The sequence below is a fragment of the Amphiprion ocellaris genome, chromosome 19, assembly GCF_022539595.1.
Source record: "Amphiprion ocellaris isolate individual 3 ecotype Okinawa chromosome 19, ASM2253959v1, whole genome shotgun sequence".
Taxonomy (NCBI): domain Eukaryota; kingdom Metazoa; phylum Chordata; class Actinopteri; family Pomacentridae; genus Amphiprion; species Amphiprion ocellaris.
Window position 1 is genome coordinate 24,817,251 of NC_072784.1, and position 22,902 is coordinate 24,840,152.

Below are 22,902 nucleotides of genomic sequence, written 5' to 3' on the forward strand. Positions count from 1 at the left end.
TTTGAATGAATCCCCAAGTGTGGTCGCAAAAACCATCAAGCGCTATGACGAAACTGGCTCACATGAGATCACTGCTCAGGATGCTCAGAAATGGCAAGTTAACATCACCTCAGGTTAGAGCCCAGATAAATGCCACAGAGTTCTAGTAGCAGACACATCTCTACATCCACTGTTCAGAGGAGACTGCGCCAATCAGGCCTTTATGGTCAAATAACTGCTAAGAAACCACAACTACGGACAAGCAACAAGCAGAAGATATTTGTTTGGGCCAAGAAACGCAAGGTATGGACATTAAACCAGTGGAAATCTGTGCTTTGGTCTGATGAGTCCAAAGTTGAGATCTTTGGTTCCACGTGCCATATCTTTGTGCGACATGTAAAAGGTGAATGGATGGTCTTTACATGCATGGTTCCCACCGTGAAGCATGGAGGAGGAGGTGTGATGGTGTGGGGATGCTTTGCTGGTGACATTGATGGGGACTTATTTAAAGTTGAAGGCGCACTGAACCAGCATGGCTACCACAGCATCCTGCAGTGACATGCCATCCCATCCAGTTTGTGTTTTGTTGGACTATCATTTATATTTCAATAGGACAATGAGCGCAGACACTGTGTAAGGGCTATTTGACCAAGAAGGAGAGTGATGGAGTGCTGTGTCAGATGACCTGGCCTCCACAGTCACCTGACCTAAACCCAATCGAGATGGTTTAGGATAAGGTAGACTGCAGAGTGAAGGCAAAAGAGCCAAGAAGTGCTCAGCATCTCTGAGAACTCACTGAAGACTGTTGCAAAACCATTTCAGCTGACTACCTCATGAAGCTCATGGAGAAAATGCCAAGAGTGTGCAAAGCAGACTCTTGGCTGCTTTGCCAATAGAAATTAGATGGAAATTAGCACTTGTGCTATATCCAGCTTATTTACTGCAACCTGGTGTAAATCTATGAAATTGTATGTTCATCAATATGCACTGTCCCGTCCAAATAAATAAACAGAAACAAACAGTAATTAAAGCAAAGGGTGGCTGTTTTGAAGAATCGACAATATAAAACATGTTTTGACTTATTTCACACTTTTTGTTTAGTGCATAATTCCATATGTGTTCATTCATAGATTTGATGCCTTCAGTGAGAATCTGCAATGTAAATATTAATGAAAATAAAGAAAAACCATTAAATAGGAGGGTGTGTCCAAGCTTTTGACTGGTAGTGTATATGCACATAGAGAGTAAAATACTGGTTACAGTTACAATGCACAGGCAACATGAAAATACATTTAACCAATCAGTCCATTTTGAAATCACTTTTAAAGTTGATAGCCTCTCTAAATGTTCCTCACTCAGCATTACAAATTCCACACGCAGTCCAAAAGTTTGACATATTGACAAAAATTTTCCTAACACTTGTAAAGATCATATACACTGATCAGGCATAATGTTATGACCACCTGCCTAGTATTATGTTGGTCCCCCTTTTGCTGCCAAAACAGCCCTGACCCATCAAGGCATGGACTCCACTAGACCCCTGAAGGTGTGCTGTGGTATCTGGCACCAAGATGTTCACAACAGATCCTTTTAGTTACAACATGCTTGGACTATTGTAGCTCCCTGTACGTCGACATTGGCCAGTCAAAACTCAACAGTCTGCAGCTTGTTCAGAATGCAGCAGCTTGTCTCCTAACTGGGAAAAAGAAGCGCAAGCACATAATGCCCGTGCTTTCCTCACTTCACTTGCTTCCAGTTGGGTATAGGATTCATTTTAAGATGCTGTTGTTTTTAAGTCAATGAATGGACTGTCTCCTAACTGGGATAAAGAAACGCAATCACGTAACGCCCATGCTTTCCTCACTACACTGGCTTCCAGTTAGGTACAGGATTAATTTTAAGTTGCTGTTGTTTTTAAGTCAATGAATGGACTGTCTCCTAACTGGGATAAAGAAACGCAATCACATAACGCCCGTGCTTTCCTCACTTCACTGGCTTCTGGTTAGATACAGGATTAATTTTAAGGTTCTTTTGTTTTTAAGTCTCTGAATGGACTGGCCCTAGAATATTTATCTGACCTTGTTAAGGTGCTTCAACCCTCCAGAGCCATTAGGTCAGCTGACCAGATGGTCCTGGATGTTCCTTAATCCCTCATGAAAACCAGAGGAGATTGAACCTTTGCAGTAGTGGCTCCTACGCTGTGGAACGCATTGCCCCTCTCTGTGCGGTCTGCGAATAGCCTCTCCATTTTTAAAACACATTTTAAGACCCATTTGACCCCTGGCCTTTGGCTGAGCAGAGTCACCTCTACTGGATCTTTTATCTGTTTTATTTCACTGTTTCATTGTTTTGCTTTTATTGTTTCTTATTGTCGATTATTTTACTGTAAAGCACTTTGGTTGGCTATAGGCTTTTCTGAATGTGCTATATAAATAAAGTTGACATTGACATGAGAAAGTCCAAGGGTAAAAGACACCAGTCATGCTGGTGACTCAGTCAGAAGCTGAGTCTTGGAGAAGATGTTTCTAAGAGCACTGTGCATCGTTATTAAACAGAAACACTGGGTCTGAAGGCTTATAACCACCAACCTCATGACTCACCAAGCTGCAAAAGGAGAAGAGACTGGCTTTTTCCTCTTGGTGGATCAGACCACAATCTGGTACACCCCTCTCCTCCCTACACTCCAGTTGCTAAGAGACAACCTGTCACCACCAGGACGGTGAAATGCTGGTCCCAGGAAGCAAAGGAATCCCTGCAAGACTGCCTGGAGCTCACAAACTGGAATGTTTCCTGAGTCATATGTAGATGACATTGAAGGACTCACAGACTGCATCTCTGAATACATCAGGCTCTCTGCAGATGCCAACATCCCCAGCAGGGAGATTCGATGCTCCCCCAACAACAAACCTTGGGTCACCAGCTGCCTGAAAGCTCTGCTAAACCAGAAGAAAACGGCTTTCAGGGAGGGTGACAGGGACAAAGTAAAGGCAAGCAAAAAGAACTTAAGAGGAAGATTGGGGAGGGGAAAGAAGTCTACAGAGTGAAACTGGAACATCAGCTTAGGCATGATGGTGCGAAGCAGGTCTGTTCCGCTATGCGGAAGATCACTGGCTTTGAACGGAAGGGTGGACTGCTGCTGCATGGAGACCATGACATGGTTAATGGCATGAATGCCTTCTTCAGTAGTTTAAATATCACTGCCCTTTTTCTCAGCTCCCTGTAGTGCTCACTCCCCCATCTTCCTCCAGCTTGACCATCTTCTCCCACCCTGCTCCTCCAACCCAAACTTCTACCTCCATCCTCTCAAGCTTACCCTTGTCACATTCAAAACCAGCTCTAATACCCTCCGTCAGCCCAGTCCCACGTACCATCACTCCTCCCTCTCTGACTCGATCTCACTTCCCTTCCCCTAGCTTGTCCACCATCTGATTCTTAACAATCCAGCCATTTCAGGTGAAAAGGGAACTGGACAGGCTGAAACAGGGCAACGCATCTGGTCCTGGTCCTGTAATAACTCCTGACTACTGAAGACCTGCTCCACTCAGCGGTGTGACATTCTCACACACCTGTTCAACCTCAGCTTGAATCTGCAGAAGATCCCCACCCAGTGGAAAACATCCCGCATAGTCCCTGTCCCCAAGAAGAGACATCCTACTGACTCCTGTGACTACAGACCTGCAACCCTCACTTCTCACACCATGAAGACACTTAAGAGACTGGTCCTTTCCCATCTAAGACCCAGGGTGAGGACGTACACAGACCCCTTGTAGTTCGCATATCAGCCCAGCATTGGTGTGGGTGAGGCCCTCATGTACATGCTGCAGAGGACCTATGAACATATGGACACTGTAGATGCAACTGAGGATTATGTTTATTTATTTTTCAAGTGCTTTCAATACAATCAAGCTGGTGCTGCTTGGTGAGAAGATGAGCATGATGCAGGTCACGAACTGTCTGTCCTGCAGACCACAGTATGTTCAACTGCAGAACTGTGTGTCCAACAAAATCCTCTGCATTACAGGAGTCCCACAAGGAACTGTCCTGTACCCTTTCCATTTCATATTATATATGTCTGATTTCTGGTATAACTCAGACAGCTGCTTTCTTCAGAAATATTCTGATTGCTCCGTGGTTGTCGGCTGTATCAGAGGAGGACTTGAAGAGGAGTACAGGGAAATGATGGTTGACTTTACTGACTGGTGCGACCTCAACCACCTTATGCTGAACACCTCTAAAACCAAGGAAATGGTGATGGACTCCACACCGGAACCAGTCACCATTCTTGGCACAGAGGTGGAGGTTGTGTCCAGCTCTAGGTACCTGGGAGTGCAGCTAGACGACAAGTTGGACTGATCCAGACACATGGAGGTAGTACACAAGACGGACCAAAGCAGACTTTACATCCTGTGTAGGTTAGGGTCTATTAACATTAGCAGGCCTCTTATTTGTACATTTTACCAGACTGTGGTGGCCAGTGTTTTATTTTTTGGGGTTCTGTGTTGGGAGGAGGGGGCTTGCTCCAGGGACAGAAACCGACTGAATAAGCTGATTAAAAGGGTGAGCTCCACAACTGGTGTTGAACTAGAATCAGTACAACAGGTGGCTGGGGTGAGAATGCTCAGGAAACTGAACTCTTTCATGAAAAATACCCACTACGCAATCTGGAGTTGTTTCGGCAGAGCACATTCAGCCACAGACTCATCCCCCCTCATTGCAGGTCTGAGAGCAGCAGAAAATCATTTCTACCAGCTGCATTCAGGCTTTTCAATTGACAGTAAATAACACTGATATTTTAACTTATGAATTATATGCTGTGCATATGTTTTTAACTTTTATAATTTCTGTAACTTGTATACTATGCATATGGTCATACTGATGACCATTGTTGGTGTTCTGTCAGGTTTGTGGGTTGTCTGCATGTTTACATGCTGCTGTTATAAGTAATTTCCTGTTAAGGATTAATAAAATATTATTACTCCGCCAAGGAACGGCGGAGTTATGTGATGGTCAGCGTACATTTGTCTGTGAATCTGTCTGTCTGCGGACTAACGGATTTGGATGAAATTTTCAGGGAAGGTCAGAAATGACACAAGGACCAAGTGATTAGATTTTGGCAGTGATTTGGCTTATAGTCTGGATCCACAGCTTTGTTAAGGATTTCCCACTGCGAGATATAGCGGCCGGCACGGCGTTGCTGTAACCATGACGTGAACACTGTGTCAGTTAGGCCTGCCTGTCTGACGATCACATGATTGCGATCCTACTACAAATTGACTGTGATTTATCAGTTGGAAATCATACAAGGACCAAATGATTAAACTGTGGTGTTTCTGAGTCCCATCAATTCCTGCCGCCTGCTACATATTTAGGTCACGCAATGTAGCAAACCCAGTCAGACAATAGTGAAGTTCCTGATGTTTCACTAAGTCTTTATTTACGTTCAGCCGTCAGCCTTATTTTGAACACAAATTCATCTTTCTGTCCTTCACTCCTTTTTTCACTGTAAGAGCTTGTCCCTATTGCATCTAGGTGCTTTTAAGTTTATACACATTTGCTAGACAGCAACAGCGTGGAACCGTTTTCTTACATCTTTAGGTGAATTTTCGGACTTTTCGGCTGTGTCTTCGTCATGTCAAAAAAACGCTTCTTAGACAAACACTTCCTGTGCTGCTGGAATGGTGACAAAATAAAAGCCCGTAACATTAAAAATGCGCCTTCAAAATAAAAGCCTGTAGGGAACTGTTATTTTAACATTAGCAAAACAAAGGCTTGCCAAAAGTGATGAACTGATCAACATGAATGAATCACTGAAATCTATGTGTCTTTGTCATAAATAATCATGCATTTTCATGATTTATTATAGAGCCTCTGGAAAGTATGACAAAATCTGCTCGGCCAAAAATATAATTATAACAACTTGAGTTACCAGTTTTGGTGATGTAGAAAGATGTGGTAATTAAATATTCATAGTGTCATGGCCTTTTATTTCTTCCTAAATGACTATGATTGACAAAAGCAGCTGACCTCTCTATGCCACTTTCAGAAGGGCCCATTTGATACACTCATTCAGCTTAACCACTACATTACAGTGCGAAAATCTCAGGATCTGAACAAAGATCTGAAAAATCAAATCATTGACTTAGAACAAGTTACGGAAGTAATTTGGAGCCATTTCATATCAGCTACACATTCTCAAATCATCTGTGCAGACCATTGTTCCTAAGTATAAAGTGCATAGTACAGTTGTGTCACTGCCATGATCAGTCAGGAAACACAAGCTTTCACCTGCTGCTAAGAGAAAATTGTTTAGGATGGTTGGGGTCAAACAAGAATCATCAAAAAAGGAAGGTCTGCAATGAACAGAAGCTGCTGGAATACAGGTGTTAGTTTCCACTGTCAAATGTTTTTTACATCACCATGGGCTGAGAGACTGCAGTGCAAGAAAGAAACCCTTCCTCTAGAAGCAGCACCTTAGGGCTTGACAGAAGATTGCTGCTGTTGACATAGGGGGGAAAAATGCCTTCTGGAGGGAAGTTCTGTGGTCAGATGAAGTGAAACTTAAGTTATTTGGCCACGGTGTCCAAAATATGTTTAGAGAGATAGTGGAAGTATTATTCTGTCGCTGTTTTGATGGTAGTAGAACTGGTTCTTTACACAAAGTAATAAAATAATAAAGGAGGAGGATCACCTCTACATTCTTCAGTCTTGGACACAGCTGGGTGTTCCAGCAAGACAGTGCCCCAGAACATGCATGAAAAATGGTGAAGAAATGACAATGAGACAAGAATTAAAGTTTTAGGTTGGCCTCCCTGAAGTCATCACTTTAACCCCATTAAGAACCTGTGGACTGGGATGAAGAAACAAATCTGTGTAAGAAAGCCAACCAATTTAGATTAACTGCACCAATTCAGTCAAGGGGAGTGGTCAAAGATACAACCAGAAGCTTCCAAAAGTGCCAAGTTGAAGTGAAAATGGCCAAGGCATGTTTAGCCAAATATTAGTATTGCTGTGTGAATAATTTTGACCCAGTACATTTGCCATTTTTCTAAAAGCTCTGTAGAAATTTTCTAGATAAAAGCAAAATGCATGATTGTTTTAATTGACAAAATAATGTTTAATTTATTCCTTTAAAGACCCTAATGAGGATTAAGTGGAGTACGATAATGGATGGATGGAGGTATAGGTACTTACAGCCGAGAGACTTTGATGAACATCATGGCGATGAATGTTGCTGCAATTGACACTCTTGGCTGTGATTTGGACATACTACGCCAGTACGGAATATTATCGGAGACTACGCTGGCAGTCAACCGAGAGAGGAGGAAGCGAAAGCGGTTTGAATGTAAAGAGGCTAAAGGCTAACCCCTCTAGACCAGCTGTACAGTCGTTCCTACTCTCCAATGTCCTCTCCCTCGACAACAAGCTGGACGAGCTACGTTTGCTGAGAGAAACCGACAGAGTGGAAAGACTGCTGTGTGTTTGCTTTCACGGAAACGTGGCTCCATGACAACATCCCAGGCACCTCCATACAGCTTGAGGGGATGACATCATTCCGGGCGGGCAGAGAGGCTGCTAGCTCTGGTAAGAGCTGAGGCGGGGGCCTGTGCATCTATATCAAAAAGGACTGGTGTGTTCATGCCGTGTTAGCCTCTAAACACTGTTGTCAGTTGGCGGTGTTCCTTATTGTGAAATGCCGGCCATTCTACCTGCCGAGGGAATTCGTGATTGTTTACATAGCTCAGAGTGCTAATGCTAAAGATAATGCTTAGGAGGCACTGGGAGGGCTGCATGACGGCATCAGTGAACTTCTGACTAAACACCCAGACAACTTTGTAGTGGTTGCAGGGGATTTTAACCACACCAGTTTAAAGACTGTGCTCCCCAAGTTCAAGCAATTTGTGGACTTTAAAACCAGAGGAGAGAACATGCTGGATTTGGTGTATACAAACTTCCCTGATGCTTACAAAGCAACCTACAGAGGTGTGCTCTCTGCTAACAGCCCGAGATGCAGCCTTTGGGGCAGGAAACAGGACTACTCTTCGCTCAGCCAGGTCTGTGCTCTCAAAAGGGATCAAGGCTGTGAAACGCACCTACGCAGAGAAAATCTAGGGACACCTCTGTGATGCAGGAAACACCAGGCGGATGTGGCAGGGAGTCCAAGCACTGAAGGAGTACAAGACCAGGCAAGGGGTCAATGATGACGATGCTTCTCTTCCAGACAGGCTCAGCAACTTCTTTGCTCGCTTTGAAGCATCGAACCCGACAACCAGAGAGAGCGCTGGTCCTTCTACATCTGTCGGGCCAGCTTTTGCCATCAACGCAGCAGACACAAGGAGAACCCTAACCAGGGTTAACCCACGAAAAGTGACAAGTCCAGACAACATCCCAAGACGTGTGCTTAGTCTGTGTTGGCGAGCTGGCAGATGTACTGACTGACATCTTTAACATCTCCCTCAGTCATGCCATTGTCCCCAGATGCTTCAAAATATCCACCATAGTTCCAGTGGCAAAGAAGTCAGTTGTTTCCTGTCTGAATGACTATCGTCCCGTTGCACTGACAACGATTGTGACGAAGTGTTTTGAACTGCTCGTCAAACCACACATCACAGCCAGCCTCCCTGCATTGCTTGACCCCCTTCAATTCGCTGACCGTCCCAACCGCTCCACAGAAGAATCCAGAATCCTGTACATTGAGTTCAGCTCAGCGTTTAATACCATCATCCCCCAGATACTAATGGAGAAACTCCTCCTACTCGGCCTGGATACCGCCACATGTCTCTGGGTCCTGGACTTTCTGACCGACAGACCCCAGTCTGTCCGCGTCGGAAAGAACTTTTCCACCACCATCACACTGAGCACTGGATCTCCTCAAGGTTGTGTGCTCAGTCCACTTTTGTGTACACTGCTGACACACGACTGTGCAGCCACACAAGAGGGGATACAAGAGGGGATCCAGATCATCATGTTCGCTGATGACACCACAGCGGTGGGACTCATTTGGGGGAATGAGGAATCAATGAAGAGGGATGAAGTGAAACACCTAGAGGGCTGGTGCAGAAAGCACAAACTGCTGCTCAACGTGGACAAAACCAACGAGATGATCATCGACTTTTGGAGGTCACGATCTGAGCATGCTCCCCTCAGTATCAGCGGCGGCACTGTGGAGAGAATGGAGAACATCAAGTTCCTTGGAGTGCAGATCTCGCAGGACCTGAGCTGGAATAAGAATACCTCAGCAATCTCAAAACGGTCCCAGCAGAGACTGCATTTCCTGAGGAAGCTGAAACAAGCGTCTCTCCCCATCAGCATCCTCAGGACTTTTTACAGAGGTGTGGTCGAGAGTGTCCTGACATACTGCATCTCAACATGCCACTCCAACTGCAGTATGTCAGACAGATAAGCCCTGCAGAGGACAGTCAGGGGAGCTGAGAGGGTCATCGGAGTTTCCCTCCCCTCTGTTCAAGAACTTTTCCAGAGCTGCTGCAGGAGCAGGGCACTGAACATTGTCAGGCACTCCTCACACCCTTTCCACAAAGTGTTCAAACTGCTACCATCAGGCAGGCATTTGAGGAGCATCGGAGGAAAAACAACGAGAATGATAAACAGCTTCATACCACAGGCGGTCATATCTTAACGGCTTATATTTTACACCTCCAAGTTTTTTTCACAAACACAATATAAATAGATATTCACCATATGGAACCTTTTGATTATTTTTTTGTTCATTTTTGAACCAGACACGTCTTTATTTTTGTATCATTTACAAAAGCTTGTAATGACAATGTTCCACATGCAATGTTCAGTAACGTCATTACTGATCAAAATACAGGGCTTGCACAATAGTCCACGATCAGTGTTTATTTTGTTTGATTTTCCTCTTCTTTTATGCTGCAGTCCTATGCCCGATCCACTGCTGTCATGTCGATGGTGGGATACATTATTGGCCTTGGCGATCGTCATCTTGACAATGTATTGATTGATATGACCACTGGAGAGGTGGTACACATTGACTACAATGTATGCTTTGAAAAAGGTCAGTTTAAATGTTGGTTGGATGCATGGATGGATGGATGGACGGATGGATGGATGAACGAGCATTGAGAACCACATTTTCACATTTGTGCAGTATCTTATGAAACTTAAGTGTCTTGGCAAACTGAGTGTTAGTGGTTGTGGGAAAAGGTGACAAATAGAAAATGTGCCTTTAAGTAAGTGTGTCCGTGTGTGCATGTTTGTGTGTATAATTAGGGAAGAGCCTGCGGGTGCCAGAGAAGGTCCCATTCAGGATGACACACAACATTGAGACTGCTCTGGGAGTCACCGGAGTGGAGGGAATCTTCAGGCTGTCCTGTGAACAGGTTACTCTCACGTCACACCCTGCCAAGCACCCTCTTACTTTACCAGCCCCTTTCACACTGACACTGAATTGTTTTAATGTATGCATTTTAGGACTTGTTAAACATTTTGTTCAGGGCAGTTGAAAAAATTGCGTGTAGTGCTTTGTTGCAGTCTAGAACAAATACAAACAGGTGGCAAATATATATATTTTTAGAAACTCTTCAGTCACCCTTTGTGCCCAATGAATATGGTCATTATCATCCATGAAGTTACCACCAATATCACAATAGAAATTTTTCATCATAAGATAGAAATCATATACTTACTCAGAAGAGCTTCAGATTGCAGTGACCCTTCATTCTATGGAGATAAGTGAACCCAGACTGTGCTGGAAAAATTCCCCCAAGCATCAGATCCTCTTATTGTAGGGGTCAAGGCTTCAGGTTTTGTCTGTGAATTTGTCATCAGTGTGTACATTTTCTGTCTTGTCTGGAGATCCTGCTCTGCTAAAAAGCATGGCTGAAGTCAGATGTTGCTTTCCAGGTGGTACAGATAATGCGTCGGGGCAGAGAAACCCTTCTAACTCTACTGGAGGCCTTTGTCTATGATCCTCTGGTGGACTGGACTGCTGGAGGGGAGGTGGGTTTTGCTGGTGCCGTGTATGGAGGAGGAGGCCAACAGGCTGACAGCAAAAAGAGCAAGAGAGAAATGGAGAGGGACATCACACGCTCTCTCTTCTCCTCTAGAGTGGCTGAGATTAAGGTGAGTTAATGACAGAAGCATATATACTATCTGCACAGTGACTCAGTGGTTAGCACCGTCACCTTGCAGCTAGAAGATCTTCGGTTTGCATCACGGCCTGTGCCTGGCATCTTTCTGCATAGAGATGGCGTGTTCTCCCAGTGCATGCGTGGGTTTTCTCCAGGTACTCTGACTTCTGCCCAGAGTCCAAAAACATCCATCCATCCATCCATCAATCCATCATTATCCATTACCTGAGTATGTTTTTGGACTGTGGGAGGAAGCCAGACTACCAGGCGAAAACCAATGCATGCACAGGGAGAACATGAGAACTCCATGCAGAAAGATAACGGGAAAGCGGGGAAGTGAACCGGGGATCTTCTAGCTGCAAGACATCCAAAAACATGCTGAGGTTAATTGATCATTCTAAATTGTCCGTAGGTGTGAATGTGAGTGTGCTTGTTTGTCTCTCTGTGTAGCCCTGTGATAGACTGGTGACCTGTCCAGGGTGAACCCTGCCTTCACCCTAAGTCAGCAGGGATAGACTCCAGCCCCCCCGAGACCCTAGTGAGGATCAAGTGGGGGTATAGGTGGTGGATGGAGATATATATATATATATATATATATATATATATATATATATATATGTATATATATATGACTCATTTCATTGTCATAGGGCTGTAGACAACCCAAGAAAATCTTGGTGGACTGTAATTATATAAACATTTAAGTCAATGGATTGGTTGTACAGGAGAAAAAAAAGAATCATCACATTGTTTGTAAATGAACTAAATAGGCGACAGCGCACTAAGTGCACTCGACCTGTGAGCTTTGTAAGCCCAAATTTATCCAAAATCAACGGAATAAACCCAGTATTTGCAGCATATAAAATCGTTTTTACCAGGTTATTTTTAACTGAAATGTTAGTAGGAAACTGACAAATCTTTAGATGAAAAGTGCATATCGGTCACTGAGCTGTGACATGCAAATAATATCAGACATCAATGACCCCTTTCACATGATGTCAGTTTGGAGACAAACACGAGTCTTGTTCGGTAAACATTAATTTAGACCTATCAGTCTCCCGTAAGTAAGGCAAGGTCAAAGTTGTGAAAATACAGGGGTTTTCTGAGGTAGGCTGTTCCTCTTGGTGCCAAAAATATTGGGTTAATCCTAATAGGCTATTGTTGTAGTGCTTTCCTGCTTATAAAAGTAACACTATCCAATGAGATTGTAATTGCATGAGAGCATATCAACCTGCCAATTGACCAGTTAATCCTGGAGACTATAGCCCTAGTCTTATTAAATGTAGAATATGAACATTTCAAGTCACCTGCTGTGATTGACGTTCCTTCTGGAGATTGACAATTTATTTCTTTTGCATTTAGTTTCATGAAATTAGTTTAATAAATGTCACTTTTTTTTACATAGGTATTAATGGAAGCAAGAAAGCAGCAAGGTGCAGACTGATGGTGTAGCAGTTAGAGCAAAGTTATGACTAAACCCACTAGTGCTGGGCGATATGGAAAAAATATATCACAATATGGATTATTTTATATCACAATAACGATATACATCACGATATACCACAATAAAGTATGTTTTCAGTTATTCTCTGAAAAGTTTGACAAAAATGTCATTGCTTACTTTTCTCCATGAAACTTCAAGCTGTTGCTAGGGCTGGACCCGAATATCCGAATATTTGGTCCCCATGGTGGTATGCGGATATTAATTTTGAGATCCGAGCATTCGCCCCCCCCCCCTCCCCCACCCCCACCCCCACCCCCCGTCGGGCGTTACGAACTGAGCCGAGCCGAAAATTCGGCTCTTTCCTCCTTTAGCTCACCACCTCTGACCTCACAGACCGAACCGAATATTCGGGTCGTTCCTCTGTCCGTCCATCAACCCCACCCCTCAGACGTTACGAAGTGGACCGAATATTCGTCATTAATAGGACCCGAATATCCAGAGCCAAGAAACTGCTATTCGGGCCAGCCCTACCTGTTGCGCGTCCATCGTTCAGCACTCATGAGTTAAGTAACATAAAGCATGTCGCAAACCCGCGTGAGAATCAAAGAACGTAAAGCAGCGTCATGTCGCCAAAACCACAAGACGGAGTTTCTTTGCGAAAAATCTCTTTTTTATTCTTCTTTATTTTCACTTATGTAAACTTAGAGTCTGCATAGTGACAAGAAAACACTAATACAATCGTTGTAAGCTATTTAATGATATATTTGCTACAATAATTGATAAAATTAGGTTAGAAACGATAGAAGAGAAATGGCACGATAGACACTTTTCTATCGTTCTGACGATATGTATCGTCATATCGCCCAGCACTAAAACCCACAGAGATTTATATTCCAGTCCTGTAGTAAGATACTACATTCATAAGAGCATTTAAGGATTTTGACTAAGTTTGATGTACTGTGTGGACTGTGTGCAGGTTAACTGGTTTAAGAATCGTGACGAAATGCTGGCCGTGCTACCACAAGTGGAAGAGGCTGTGGAGGAGTACTTAGTCTTGCAAGAGTTGCTCTGCCAAGGAGAGAGACTGCAAGCCAAACTTCGAGAGGAGATGGCCTTCTTGGAAGGGGCAGAAAACCATCCGGACCATCTCATCATCACCTTGGAGCAAAGGTCTGAGATGGGACAGGCTCATAGGGGTTTCATTTTAAATACATGTCACCATTCAATTTGATGGGGACAAAGACAGTACATTCTAAGAAATTAGTAATGCCTACTTCAGCAGAAATAACTTCTTGTAGTTGTCTTTGGCATTGGCTTGTGGAAATTCTTTATCCCTCTCCCATGTAAAAGTTATTCAGCTGCAAGATGTTGGAAAGTTTTCATGCATGCACTGCTTGTTTCAAATCAACCTACATTTCAAAGCAATTTACTTTTTTTCTTGAGAAGTTCATTCCATAACACTCCATTTCTTCTTTCTGAGCCATTCTTTGCACTCTTTGATATAATGTAAAATTCATAGTTGAATTAGAGTGGCATTTGAAGAGTGCAGTCCTCCACCAAGGCCAGTGCACAGTTTCACAATTTTAATGAAAATTATCTGGATTCGCACCCAAATTTTATGGATTCTTCCTTGGTACACTCTCAACCTTTTCTATAAGTTTCATGAAATCACTCCTCTTAGTTTTTATGTAATCTTGGCTACAGAATGAGTCATTTGAAATCTATGATAATTGCAGATGACATTCTTCTTGGTGAACTGATTTATTTCCACGTTTTGTCTAAAACCTTTGACAGCTCTTGGCATTATGATATTACACACTTCAGTAGCAAAGATAAAAGACCCTCTGATTCGAATTTTATAGCATTGCTTCCTCAATGCGATTAAAATTTTTGTTATATATAAGAAAAATTACTACAAACAATTTATTTATTATGTCTCTGTCTCTGGACTGTCATGATAATTAATAAGCACTCTTTCGAAGATGGTCAAGTATTTACTGGCCCAAATGTGTCAAAAATCAACAATTCCATCGTGACGTCCCTATTTTTTCACAAGGATATAATTAAGGGAGCTAGGGAAACAGCTTATTTGTATGTGACATATATATGTAGGTCCATATTCCACCTTATTCACTTAGGCTTTCTATTCACAGATACTCTGAACATAACCAGCTGCAGTCACGGCAGCGGACTGTGCAGGAGGCCATTCAGAGCAAGTTGGCTGACCTGGACCAATGGATTTCTCAGTACCAGGCAGCATTCTCCAGCCTGGAGGCCACACAGCTTGCCAGCCTACTGCAGGACATAAGCAGCCCTATAGATCTTGGTTAGTCCCACTGGAAATGATTCACAGGGTTTAAAAGATGAACTGTTTTAAAGACAAGCATTTTATTTTCTTTTAGTGTTGCTTAGGTTTTCTGTAAAATATTGTCCCTCATTCCTTAACCAAATTTTTGGAAAGGATGTATTTAATTAGCAAAATATTGAGATTTAATTGGCATTATTTAGCTTTAAAAAGGGATGAACATTGACATTTAATTGGCTTTAGAAGATAAAGAGTCTATAACCTTATTCTTGCAGGAGCAACACTGGTGCCTTCTTGTTTATAGTTCAGCTTTCTGTAAACATTTCCCATAAGATCTGCTAGCAGTGTAGAATGTGATGAATAGGCTGGTAGTTTGAGGTTCAATTTAATGTCAGTGAATAAATATGGTAACAACTGATTGTTAAAATGTTACATATAATATTTTATTTTATTCTGCTGTCTTGCATCTTGTTGTTGACTGTCCAATTCCTCCAGGACCTCCAAGCTATGTGCCAGCTACAGCCTTCCTGCAAAATGCGGGCCAGGCCCATCTAATCAGCCAGTGTGAAAACCTGGAGGCGGAGGTGAGCTCCTTGCTGCAGCAGCGCCGAGCAGCCCTACGCAGTTGCCTAGAGCACCTGCACAGCTATGCCACAGTGGCTTTGCTGTACCCACGGGCTACCCTACTGTTTCACAGGACCCATCAGTGGAAGGCTTGGTTGGAGAAACTGCTGAGAGACATGAACGTAGAGCACTGTCAGCACATCTATAGACAGTAAGGAACAGCTACATGCTTTTCTTTCTGATATTATGCAAACACTTAAATGCTGCATATAATGAACAGTATATTCTGAAACTGCTCAATATATTCAGGGCTGAAGCCCTTCAAGCCCAGTCCTGGTTTTGCCTAAGCTCTCATTGTCCCGATCATCTCATGGTTGAAAAGATGGTAGCTGTTACCAAGCAGCAGGTTCTTTTCATTGTTGGAACAGTGCTTGAGAGTGTAAGCATTTTGCTTCCACTCCTTTTGCACAATGTGTGAATGAAAAATACTGTGTGCAAATGTAACTAATTATTTGGGCAGCTCTTGAGTTCTGACACTGTCATCACTAAAGCTTAGTGTACAAAATTTTTATTTAATTACAAGTCCAAATTAACTTTTAGTGTTGTTGAGGTTGTGTGAGATTCATTTCAATAAACAATAGAATAGAATTCAGTAGAATCTTCCATATGAAGCTTCATTGCTCCCTCATTAATAACTTAAGTGTATCGACTAAGTTCAGAATCAGACACTCAGTAATTGGAGGGATTTTCTTTTAGACAGTGAGATGTGCCAAAGTCATTGGACTACTGTTAACTCAATTTGTAAACAATATTTAATACTGAAGTAGTCAATCAAGCAAGTTTTTGATGTCCCTCTAATATTTCTATTTTTATATAATATATTATAATACTTTATACTTCGTGTACTGAGAAATTATGACAAAAAGTTCTATGTCATCTCATTTGCAGGTTTCATCTGTAGACTGCGAAAATTAGGCACTGGAAACTATTTCTGCCTTTTTAACCAACAGATTTCTACTCGACTTTTACATTTTTATTTTAATTCTTAGTAGGAACTATTGTAAAATGCAAAAGATGAACATGAAGCATAACTAGGTTAACTAAGGAAAAGATTCAGCACATTCAATAATTGATTCAGACTGAATAAAATTCTACTATCTAACCCTAATGATGGTGGACTCTGTGCTGTGTATTAACCACTAAATGCATAGTTTTGTTGTGGTAACCTCTGGGTAATTCAATCAATTATTGATTGAGCATTCACCTCTGGCATGTCTTAAACCTTAAAAATGCGCCACAAACATGGACACACTCACACAGTGCTGGGAAAATTTTATTTGCCTCCTACAGATATCCTCTATATCTGATATCGATTTTTGCATATTTGTCACACTTAAGTGTTTCAGGTCATCAAATTAATATTTAATAGTATTTTAAGTCAAAGATAACCAAAGAAAGCTCAAAATGCAGTTTTTAAAATATGGTCTCATTTATCGAAGGAAAAATGCTGTCTAGCCCCACCTTTCCAAATGTGAAAAAGTAATTGCCCCCTTAGCTGCCAAGCGACCAAATTCATTTGACAATTGGTTTCAATTTCACCAGCCACACCCACATATGATTACTGTCAGGCTTGTTAAATCTAAACATCAGTTAAATAGAAATTGCCTGGCACTGTGAAACAGTGGTCTCAAAAAGCAGCATATAATGCCATGTTCTACAGCGATTCAAGAACAGCTGTGAAACAAAGTCATTGACATTTATCTGTCTGCAAAGCCTTACAAAGTCATTGCTAAAGCTCTGGGACTCCAGAGAACCCCAGTGAGAGACATTATCCACAAATAGAGAAACATGGAACAGTGGTCAAAGTTCCCAGGAGTGGCTGGCATACCAAAATTTCTTCAAGAACACGTCAAGATCTCATCCAGGAGGTCACAAAAAAACTACTGAGATGCATTGACAAGACCTTAAAATTGATGCTCGAAAACCATCTAATGTGGCCAAAATAGAAAAATTCTGCAGAGAAGAGTGGGCCAAAATTCCTCTATGGCGATGTGTAAGACAGATTACAAGCTATCACAAGTGTTGACTGCAGTTGTTACTTTTGGATTATCTTTGTCTAAATTTAATATTGTGTGTCTGTAAAACATTTATAGACACACACACACGGTCACCACTAGGGTTGCCACCTTTCAGAAATGAAAATAAAGGACGCCCACCACAGCTCCTCGGGACCACAGTTCAGTAAAGTTGTAAAGATATTCACAGATTCGGACTTTCAGCATCCATAACTCATTAAACATACTTTGTCAAAACATAAACGATGCCTCTTTCCCATCGTTGTAACGTGGACAATGTGCTACAAGCCCAGTTTTATCAGAAGTAGCTGTCTTTCAAGTTGCAGGAATAACATTGGTGTCAACAGGAGCCAGTTGAAGGCTGCAGTGATTTTGGTGACACTACAGTACATAAGAGTTAAGTTATTGAGTATTTGTGTATTTGTGTTTTGATCAAACTGGGCTTGTAGCACATTGTCTACCTTACAACGATGGGAAAGAGGCATAGTTTATGTTTTGACAACCTGTATCTAACGAGTTATTGATGCCAGAAGTCTGAATCTGTGAATATCTTTACAACTTTACCAAATCCGGGGCCACTACCACCCAAGGAGTGGCATGTTTAATTTTGAAAAAAGCACTTAGCCATGTTTAATGCTTCAAGTGCTTTATTAACATGAAACTAAGAATTTTGTATTGTTTTATTATCACCGGTTCTGTCTGAAAAGAAGTGGCCTCATTTTAAACTGTGAAACCATAGTAAAATAAAATGTAATGACCAGCTAGTGTGCAATACTGGATTCTGCAAAAACATAAACAACTGAATGCAGAACACTGGACAAAGAAAGTCTCTATAGACATTTTTTTCCCATCTAAATCTTATCTTAACACAATGAATGTATTCACTTATTTATGTGTGTATGCATGTATTTATTGATTGATTTAGTACTGTTAACATATCAGAATTCTGAGTTTTTCTTTAGATAGGCAAAGTCCATTTATTGATTACATATAGGCTATTAAAAAAATGTTTATTAATAACTAAAAAGCGTTCAAAATAATAATAAACAACTTAGGCCACATCAGCATGATTATAAGCATCCTCTGGTGAATTCACAACCATAAAGCGTAGGAAATCTAGCTGATCACATCATGATGTTCCTTATCACATCTACTTCAGGAGATGATTGGGGGATGAAAAACTGTGACCTGCTGGTTGGGTCGACTGATGAATGCTGCCTCAGCCAGTCCATGAGCAACAGAAAACACAGTTTATACCCATTGCCAGGGGTTCCACTCTTCCCACTCATGTCTGTACATTTGCAGACGTTTTTCCTTCTTTGGACGTGGTGGAGTTTCGGGTGTAGACATTTTTAAACGCACGCGTGCAGTAGCGTCTGTAACCTGGCAACCCGCCACCGGACCGGACAAGACCGGACACACAGAGAACTATCCGCTGGACCTGGCATCGGGTCCTCGCTACACAGGTCTAAGGAAGATGCAATTGGCTGCCCTTAATATTTCCTGTGTTTTATTTTGTTCACTATACGGTTTTGATGAGTGTGTGACAGACGTGTATGGAACATTTATGAAAATACGCAACAATTTGCGTCCCGTATTGATTTATTTGACAATTAATTGCTGCGTCCCGTATTGATTCAATACGGGACGCAGCAATTAATTGTCAAATAAAGGACGATTGCGTATTTTAAGGGATGGGTGGCAACCCTAGTCACCACCAAAATGTGATGAACAACTCTCACCATGGCATGGTTTATTTTCAGTTGATTTAGCTTAAGTACTGCTTGTCTTGTAAGTTTTTTTTCCCCCCTCCATTTACAGATATGAGGTATTGTTTGGCCCCCAGCCCCCTACAGCCTCCTGCCAGTTCCTGTCCAGTGTGGAGTTAACCTTGCAGCACCAAGTGGCTGACACCAATGAACGGATGATTCATCAAGCAGAGCGGCTGAAGGCTGAGGGGACAACTGTAGCAACCTGCGAAGAGCAGCTGCAGGAGATCGAGCACTGCATTACAGTGTTCCTAAGAGAGAATGGAGACCCAGGCTCCCTCAGTCTTGCTGCAATCATCACCTCTGCCCTCTGCACACTTTGCAGGTTTAATGCACATTTTTTTATCCTGTGTTTCACTCTCGTTTTTCCACTTAATATTTTCACTAATACTATGTAGGTAGTGGTACAGTATTAATGAGAGGCTACATTGCTCGAAAAAAATTGGTAGTTATTCTAATTTCATTTTGAGCATTTCTGTTTTCTACATGCACCACAAGTACATTGAATCTTTTTTGGTGATCTAAATAGTGGGCCTGTAAAAGAAAATCAATAATACTTGGAACTGAGCAGATGGAGATGACTCTTTTTTCGGGGGGGGGTTTTCCAGACGTAACCTGGTAATGGAGGGTGCAGCAGCCAGTGCTGGAGAGCAGCTAGTAGACCTGACATCTCGAGATGGGGCTTGGTTTTTTGAAGAACTCTGCAGTATGATGGGAAATGTCAGTGCCCTGGCAACACTGCTACAACATTGCCCTCTCCTGCCGCATGACCTGGAGTTTCCTGCACCTTCAGCTACTACACAGACCATTTATATGGCCAATGGTGTGTACACCTGTTTGCAGGTAAGTGTACCCCAAAACCAGTTAGAACCAGAAGCAGCATATTGTATTGTTTAATGGCTACAGAAATGTAGCTGTGGTAGATAAAAGAGGAATTTCTGACAGTATCTTGTTGCTCATTGTAGGAACTGAACACCAACTTCTATCAGATCATCTTTCCAGAAGCTCTGCGCTGTATGATAAAAGGAGAGCCCACCCTGGAGTCCATGTTGACAGAGCTGGAACAGCTAGTGGAACAGAGCTCTGATGGTCTTGGTCTGCAAGGTTTAGTAGACAATCTAGAGGCCACCACAGGGTTAGACCACGATGGGCGCAACCACTGCCTCCACATCACCAGGTTGAATTCTTCTTGTTATGAATTTCATCATACACACTGCTTAACTGATTGAATCCTGCTTAGAATCTAAAGTGAGTCTAATGTTTGAAAAACGTGTGTTTTTGTACTCAGAATGTTGCGTGGCCAGTACTCTGAGCTGATACAGCCTCGCACTATGGATGGACAGGGACAGGATTCACCGAAAATGTCTGCGGGTCAAATGTTGTTAGTAGCCTTTGATGGCATGTTCACCCAGCTTGAGACTGCCTTTGGGCAGCTCACAGAGAAGGTAGCCTCCATATTTTCCTTTAGATGTTCCAAGTATAATTATAGGTCCTATTTGGAACACAAAATTTTCTCAGTAAATCAAACAGAACTCAGCTCTTACCCAATTTTCCCTTGCTCTATATTTTTCTCAGCTGTGTTCTTTGGAGGTTCCATTGCCCTGGAGGAAGGTGGATGTTCTGAGGGAGGCTCGAGCCACACAGCTCCACTTTTTTGACAGCCTGAATCAGCGTCAGCTGATGGAAGAGTTCTTCTTTCTCAAGAGACTACAAACCATCAGGGACTTCTTCAGGCTTTGTTCCTCCTTTTCTCAGACTCTGTCTAGTAAGAGCTCCTCACTGTCACATAGACTCTATGATCCCATCAAGGTTTTACTACCAGTTGCAATCATCTTAACTTGCTTGTCATTAGTCACCTTTTTTGGATCAATTTTATACAAAATCTGTGGAATACATGCCTAAAGCAATATTGTTTTATGTATGTCTTCCATGACTATGTTTCAGACAAGGTTTTAATGCATTTAGACATTTAAACTGTGCAAGAGGGTTTCCCCGGCAATGAAGATAAAGCATTTGATTACATCATGGCTTGATTTTTTGAAGTATTGAAATTTATTTGTGGCAAATCTTTTCAGGTACCTGTCCCCCAGCTGAGGACCTTTTGCCTGCAAATGGACCACTTGGGTTGGGGAAGACACTGTACTGTCAGCCCAGTGCAACAGGGTCAGGTGTGACAGTGGTCAGTGAGGAACAGATGACCCGCCCAATCAAGGCCTTCACAGCTGAGTTTGTTCAGCAGATGCTTTTAGGTCTGCCCAGCCAAGCTCTCGGTCTGGCCCTCTGCAGCACAATCTCTGCCCTTGGTCTGGATATTGTTGCTCAGGTGGAGGCAAAAGACTTTGGTGCAGAGAGCAAGGTACATGTTTGTGTGTGGCAGTTTTGCATGGAAATGTACCTGTTATAAAAGACAAGTTATTAATGCAAATTTTGTTGTTTTACTGTACCATATCAAAGACTTTGACAATTGTCATATCAATTTCATTTCAGTCTAGCCACTTAATCAATTTTTGTCTTCTGACTATAAAATCATAATATTAGTTGTGCTCTTATAATCAATTAAATAGTGAGGGTAACTTGAGTTTCTTGTTTCATTCCTAGTAATGCTGTTTAAGACATTCCAGATGCCTTAGATACAATTTTTGTTGTAATTTTTTTTTATTATATTCCTTTTTGTATATCCATATATATATATATATATATATATATATATCCTATTTTCCGTAGCTATAGTTCAATGTAGGTATATTATTCCATATACTATCGTAGATAGTATTTTTCATATAATGAGCTAAATATTCTCAAAAAAGCTTCATATGCTTGTTCAGAATCATTTTCTTCATGCATAGTTTCCCAGTTCTCTTTCATAGCATTCATTTTATATCTCACATCGGGAATGTTCTTAGCATGACCTCATCAGAAGCTCCTATTGCGCACTAAGAGTCAGGATTGACTGAAACTGAGCATTTCACAGAAACCCGGGGAAACATTTCTCTACTGATAGACAGGTAAACACCTGTCAAAGTACTCAAAACTGCCTTTGTGGTGATTCTCACTACAGTAGTTAGGTCCTGGACCACATTTTGTCATAACTATACACACACAGACACAAGCAAAACAATACCAACTTCACTATCGTTGATGGCAATACAGAGAAAAAAAGCAATATGCTCAGACTATAGACCCTGTACCTGAACACTATACTAATGTTGAAAATACAATTGTTAATCAATATAAACAGCTGGATAGTACTCATAAGCACTTTTACTGCTTCACTGTTTAAAAAGCGTTCATAAGACTTTCAGTCAATATCTTACGAGAATTCTGTTCTAAACCACTGTGTCTTGACTTCGAAGGTCTCTCTGGATGAGCTGTGTAAGAAGGCAGTGGAGCATAGCTTGGCATCAGGCAGGATCTCCCAGCTGCTACTAAACAGAGCCACTGTACTGGCCTCCTCCTACGACACAGCCTGGAAGAAAGTGGACCTGCTGAGGAGGTTGGACATCAACTTGGAAGCTGCCAAGGCTAGCCTACAGAGGAGCCAGCTGCACATCGCCATGTTCCAGGTACACATACAGAAGTGGATGCTCTTTTTTTTACCTGTGTTAAAACCCAAATTAAAGATTGATGTTTTTTTCAGAGCAATGACACATTTAATTTC

General features: G+C 42.0%; 1 protein-coding gene across 3 annotated transcripts in view; it reads left to right on the plus strand.

Moving 5' to 3' along the window:
* smg1 (SMG1 nonsense mediated mRNA decay associated PI3K related kinase) overlaps positions 1-22,902 on the plus strand; it is a 166,780-nt gene that overhangs the window by 122,847 nt on the left and 21,031 nt on the right. For all 3 annotated transcript variants that reach the window (XM_023284949.3, XM_023284950.3, XM_035954949.2), the window contains 13 exons: positions 9,874-10,012; positions 10,228-10,337; positions 10,861-11,079; positions 13,508-13,701; positions 14,685-14,857; positions 15,332-15,611; positions 19,297-19,569; positions 19,853-20,087; positions 20,210-20,421; positions 20,533-20,689; positions 20,820-21,009; positions 21,320-21,600; positions 22,598-22,807. In XM_023284949.3, the coding sequence (XP_023140717.2) occupies positions 9,874-10,012; positions 10,228-10,337; positions 10,861-11,079; positions 13,508-13,701; positions 14,685-14,857; positions 15,332-15,611; positions 19,297-19,569; positions 19,853-20,087; positions 20,210-20,421; positions 20,533-20,689; positions 20,820-21,009; positions 21,320-21,600; positions 22,598-22,807 (2,673 nt within the window). The remainder of the gene's footprint in view (positions 1-9,873; positions 10,013-10,227; positions 10,338-10,860; positions 11,080-13,507; positions 13,702-14,684; positions 14,858-15,331; positions 15,612-19,296; positions 19,570-19,852; positions 20,088-20,209; positions 20,422-20,532; positions 20,690-20,819; positions 21,010-21,319; positions 21,601-22,597; positions 22,808-22,902) is intronic.